This window comes from Echinops telfairi, unplaced genomic scaffold, assembly GCF_000313985.2.
Source record: "Echinops telfairi isolate 266 unplaced genomic scaffold, ASM31398v2 ScPeMD7_7457;HRSCAF=8495, whole genome shotgun sequence".
Lineage (NCBI taxonomy): Eukaryota > Metazoa > Chordata > Mammalia > Afrosoricida > Tenrecidae > Echinops > Echinops telfairi.
Window position 1 is genome coordinate 35,239,536 of NW_022111357.1, and position 6,000 is coordinate 35,245,535.

The 6,000-nt window shown below is 51.8% G+C and overlaps 1 protein-coding gene across 1 annotated transcript in view; it reads left to right on the top strand.

Moving 5' to 3' along the window:
- Window positions 1-6,000, top strand: part of CLSTN1 (calsyntenin 1) — a 106,983-nt gene that overhangs the window by 65,508 nt on the left and 35,475 nt on the right. The window contains exon 3 of the mRNA XM_045299205.1: window positions 686-808. Within this exon, the coding sequence (XP_045155140.1) occupies window positions 686-808 (123 nt within the window). The remainder of the gene's footprint in view (window positions 1-685; window positions 809-6,000) is intronic.

Sequence of the window (6,000 nt, forward strand, 5' to 3'; positions counted from 1 at the left end):
CCCCCTGTCACCTTACAGGCAAACCAGTCAGCCGTTTTGTTTTGGCTCCTCAGGCCGTTCTTGAATGGTAAAGAACATTGACTCTGGATGTTTAACATTTTTATTGTAATGTCAGCTTTAGGTAATAAGGTGGTCATCTGTTGTCATAAAAAAGGACAGTCTTTGTCTCCTTCTGCGAACAGGTAGCTGAGGAGGGCCCTCGCCCTCCATCCTTTCTCTTCCAGAGATTTCTGAAGGAGCTGGTTCCTCATTTCCTCAGAAGGTTTGTGCAGTGCTCACGTTAGAGCCCCAGAACCGCTTCTCGGCCTTTTCCGTAGCACCGGGGCCCTGGTGGCACTGTGGGCTAGGTGTTAGGTTGCTTACCCAGCCGCTCTGCCACAGGGAGCTGTGGCCGGCCGTCTGCTCCCCAGACGTCTGCCGTCTCGGACACCCTGGGAGCAGTTCTCTCTGCCCTGTGGGGTCGCCGTGTGTGGAATCCGGGCAGTGGCGATGGGTAGGTTAACTTTGTAATTTCATCCCATCTGGTCTTGATCCCAATCTCTGGAACAAATATCACAAGACTAAGGACTAGTATTTTAATACTATACACGGGCAAATGTTTTTCTTTAAGAAACAGTTTATCGGATTAAGATAATAATTCTAACCGTGTGTATTTTCTTTCTTTTTTTCCCCCCACCCAACACAGCAAACAAGCATAAGCCATGGCTTGAGCCCACGTACCATGGCATCATTACCGAGAACGACAATACGGTCCTCCTCGACCCCCCTCTGATCGCCCTGGATAAGGACGCACCTCTGCGCTTCGCAGGTACAGACTCGCTGTCACCTACTCCTGGCACGTGCAGACCCGCTGGCAGGCACCTCTTGCACCCCATCGCTGTAGCAGAGTGTTGTTATCCGTGGTCAGACTTGTGCACTTGATGTTTTTCCTCCCCTCAATTTAATAGTTGAAAGAGACGCCTGACCAAGAATACTGGTTCTGACAGTGGAAAGAAACACATACACACAGTTGCCCTTAGACATTCCTTGTCTCGATGGAGCCACGTAGATGCCACCTAGGTCAGTGTGTCTCAAACCCTAGTCTTGAGGATCTGGCTAAAGTGCAGATTCGCCGGACCCAGCAAACCTGCGGTGCTGCCTCTAGCCTGCTCGCTGGCAGTGCAGAGGTTGCTGGCCCTTAGCTGTGCCCGAGTGGCAAAGAGCTAGAGAACTGAGCCGTCGTGTGTGTGAGAAGACTTTAGCAAACGTTGAGTTTTATAGAGGAGTCCTTCGGGGTTAGATTTATCTAATCATAGATTTTTAGCCTGAGCTGCTTCAGAATATTTTCACATACCCAAGTCTTGCCAAGAGCCAAATCTCCAGAATCGCTTTGGCGATTTCCATCATGTTCCAAGCTCCCCCTTGGCTACAAGGTAATACTGCTGTCCGATCAACAGAGCCCTGGTGACACAGTGGGCTATGTGTCGCACTGCCGATCGCCAGGTCAGCACTTGGAAACCAGTAGCTGCTCCTCGGGAGAAGGACGAGGCTCTCAACCCTCACGAAGAGTGACAATCTCGGAAACCCACAGGGCCAGTTCTACACTGCCCTACGGGGTCACTACGAGTCAGAATTGACTCGATGGCAGTGAGATGTGTGTTTGTTTTTTCCTAGAGCCACACAGCTTTTGATGCGCTTCGGAATGTCCACTTTTGTTTCCTTAACTAGCGAAGGTCCCTTATGTCTAACTCTTCCTCTGCCGCAGGGTTGAGATAAGCCTTGTGACATTACGTTCTACAGAGTGTAGACTAGTCAGACTAGTTTTCCAGAAAGAGGCTTCTGCAGTTTAAGGGTGTATGTGTCGGGGGGTGGGGGTGTGTGTGTGTCTTATTGGACTGGGGACAAAGAAAACAGTTGAATTAACCCTTGTCTACATAAGATCATGCACGAATTGGGCTGGACAAAGGTTTGCCTTTGAGGGCTTGTCTAAGATAAATCTGGACTACATCCCGTTCAAGCGCCACATCATGTTTTCAGAAACGTCACTGGAAAATTGGTGTGTGCTGTTTGAGTTCGGGGATGGAGCCAGAGTCTGCCAGGGCACTTCACCTCTCGCTGGTGGCGAGAGAACAGCCCTGCCCTGCTCAGTGCACGGCCCCGGGCAGCACCGTGTGCTGGGAGGACCACCGGCCAGGGCTCAGTCGGCGGGGTGGCGTGAGGGTTTTCCCCGGGTGGCAGTCTCCTCTGCCTGGCTGGCTAGTTTACAGCGCCCACACCCACGCCGGGCTCGCTGGTTCTTCCTTTCCTCCTTCTAAGTGTGCTGCTCGTGCTGCCAACATCGCTGTGAGGGTTTGGCTGGGCACACGGCCGCTCGTTCCTTTTCAGTCCAGAGTTCTGTATTCACTCCCGAAAGCCTTTCTCTGCCACGGGAAGTGTCCGTGGTGCACGGCCCCACGGTGGGTCTGAGCCACCACGATGTGAAGGGAGCAGCCCTGGGTCGTGTCGTGGTTGCGTGTTGGGAGGCTAACTGTGACGCTAGGAATTCGAAACCTCCAGCAGCTTCCAGGGAGGAGGAGGAGGCTTCCCATAGAGTGTTAGTCTTGGGAACTCACCGGGGCAGTTCTGCCCTGCTTGATAGGGTTGCCATGAGGCAATTTATAGAATTGCCTCGATATCAGTGAGTTTTAGAGGTTTGGTTTTTTTTCTCTGTGGTGGCGTAACAGTTCGGCACTGGCTGCTAACCGAAAGGTTGGCAGTTTGAACCTATCCATCGGCACTTGAGAGACAGGCCTGGTAACCTGCTTTAGTAGCGATTGCAGACTACCTACCGTCTAGGAGACCCCTCGAGGCAGCCCTCCGTCCAGCAGGGTGGATCTGAGTCGGCACTCGGCAATGACGGCGTCAGCGATGCTGCTAAGCACACCCTCTGCCTCGCCCACGTCCCAAGTGCTTCACGTGTGTGCGTGTGGGTCTCGCTCAGTGACTTGTTTGGGCCCAGCTCCGTCTCAGAGACGGGGAAGCTGAGGCACGGGCACCTTGTCTGCTCTGCGCCGGACAGCCCGAGCGGAAGTGGCTGAGGCAGGAAGTGACCAAAGGGGGAGGAAGTGAAATGGGCCGTGCGGAGGAATGACTGGCCCTTCCGTCAGGAAAAGCCCGAGCCGGAAAGCAGCACCTTCGTTCCTTTGTTCCTTTCTCGTAGGAGGCATTTGATTGTATCGTCTTTCAGAACGTAGCGTGTAGTGCTTTAAAGAGCTGCCCAAGGGGCTCCCCACCGATGTGCAAGAGCTGTATATTGGATTTCTTCTAACTGTAAAGAGAAGCAATTTAGGACTAAGTCCCAGTGGTAACTTGATTATATTTATCACAGGAAACGGTTAAGCCAATGGATAAGCCGGTGTTTTCCTTGTGGAGGTTTTCAGGGGGCACATGCTCTCTCTCTCTCTCTCTCACACACACAGGGGGCACATGTGCTCTCTCTCTCTCACACACACACAGGGGGCACATGCTCTCTCTCTCATACAGGGCACATGCTCTCTCTCTCTGTCACACACGCACGCGCGCGCACACACACACACACACACACACACACAGGGGGCACATGCTCTCTCTCTCTCTCATACAGGGCACATGCTCTCTCTCTGTCACACACGCACACGCACGCACACACACACACACACACACACACACAGTGAGTCAAAAAGTATTGTTACTAAGTCATAGAAACCCTTACTAAACCAAAACTCAAACTCATGGCCATGGAGTCGCTGCCAACTCTTAGTGGCCGGCAGGACAGGACTGCTCCTGTGAGTTTCCACGACGGTAGCTCCTCACTGGAGTAGAAAGCCCATCTGTCCTGCAGAGCAGCTGGTGGTTTCAAACTGCTGACCTTGTGGACCGCAGCCCACCGAGCAACGCTGTGCCACCGGGGCTCCTCTTTACCCAACAGAAAGATAAAAACAGGAAGTTGTTGTTTCTTGGCATACTTGTCTAGATTTGAACACTTTAAAGAGAAGAGTTTTATTGACATGTAATTCACACACTGTCTAATTCCGTGGTTTTAACCCTCCTAAAACAGGCCTGCACACTTCTGTAGGCGGTGTTTCCGTCTCTAACCCTTCCCGCAAAGGAGTCTGTGTTCTTCCGTTTCCATCACATCAGAGCGGCAGTTTTGACATCCTTGAAGGATTCCTGTGTGGTCCTTTGAAATGTTTGGGGAGCAAAGGGAAGTGCGCGGGGGCACGATCAGGGCTGTAGGTGAACGCGGGGGAAGGTTCTCGGTGAACTCCCGGCGGGGCAGCCCTCGCGAGCCCTGACGAAGGAGAAGGTGCGTTGTTGTGATGGAGAAAGAGCCCTTGCTCTCACGAATGCAGTCTTCAGTTTTCCTGAAACTTCTCATAATAAACCCCATTATTTCCTGTGTCCGTTGAGAAAACCAAGGTCACTCCTTGGAGGTCCAAAAAACCAGTCGCTATAACCTGAATGAGCCTCGCACTCAGTTCATCTCGGAATCTTCCTCACCGTCCCTAAAATACTCGGTTCCTTTAAAACCGATGGTGTTGGTGTGGCAGCATCCCTGTCCACTTCCTGCAAAGCCCCAGTAATTTGCGAAGATGTCGCTTTGTGAAGAGTGTGATGTTGACCCTGACCTCAGAATCATTTTTTCCACCATGTCCGTCCGTCCTTCCTTCCTCCCTCCCTCCCTTCCTTCCTCTCTCCTTTCTTTCCCATTCCTGTTGTTCCCTCTCCTGGTTGAAGGCCTCTGACAAGGCTGAGGGAGTGTGTTCTGGAGAGCGCTGGTCTGCCGTCCTCCACTGATGGCAGAGACATGCCCTGCTGGCTTGTAATAACCCCCTGCACATACAGACCGAGACCCTCGTAGCAGTCCCGCTGACGTCCCCTCCTTCCTGCCCACATGGATCCGCACACAGGTGGCATTCACATTCTGCAACACGCGCTCTGTCAAGTGTGCAGTTCACTGGTCTGTAGCTTACCACAGGGCTGTGCTCCATCACCGTCTAATTCCAGAACAGTCTGATCCCCGTGCCTGCAGAGTCTCTCCCCAGTCCCATGCGTCTTTCTGTCTCTGCATGCCCTGTGCTGCACAGTCACCAAAGTGGGACCATGCACTAGGTGGCCTTTTGTGGCCGGCTTTTCCATGCAGCACGTTTTCAAAGGTTCGTGCCAAGACTTCATTCCTGTTTACAGCTAAGCCTTCTTTCGTTGTGCACATCTGCGCCACAGTTTGCTTATCCATTTTTCACTTGGTAGACTGAGGGTGTCTACTTTCTGGCTATTATGAGCAATGCGGCTGTGAACATTTGTGCACAAGTTTTGGTAAAGACAGGAATGCTGAATTCCTATGGACGCAGTTGATACCCAAGTATTGTTGCCAAGGAAGGGAATGCTTCCCCGTCACCTTCCATTCCGCTGTCGCAGTACACATCCAGCTGCAGCCCGCAGCTCTGTCGGCATGAGGTTGTGGCATGCGCGCTGTCAGGAACACAGACCCTGGGCCTACGTGGCCTGCGTTTGAATCCTCATTCTACTTTTGGGCTCTGTGACCTTGGACAAACAGTAATGTCTTTGTGCCTCCTTTTAGCTATCTGTGAAAAGGGGACAGTAGTGCCATGTTCCTCAAAGGGTCTGGGGACCTGTAGCTTCTTTGTTTGCATATGAAGTGCTTCACACTGGGCCTTCTGTTACCACTGTTTCTGTTGATAATAATCCACTTCCATCAAGTCCAGTCCAACTCAGAAATGACCTTCTAGGAAGGAGCAGAACTGCTCCATGGGGTTTCGGAGCCGGAATCTTTATGGGGCAGACAGCCTCATTTTCCTCCCATGGAGCAGCTGGGGGTTTTCAACCACCAACCTTGGAATGTTTGCAACCCAGTGTTTAATCCATTGGATTACCAGGACTCCTTTAATAATAGGGAAATATTTTAACATCTCTTTTCCCTGAACAGTCTATGAGAATTACTTGTCCATCGCTTACATATTCTCCATAGTGTTCCATTTTCTG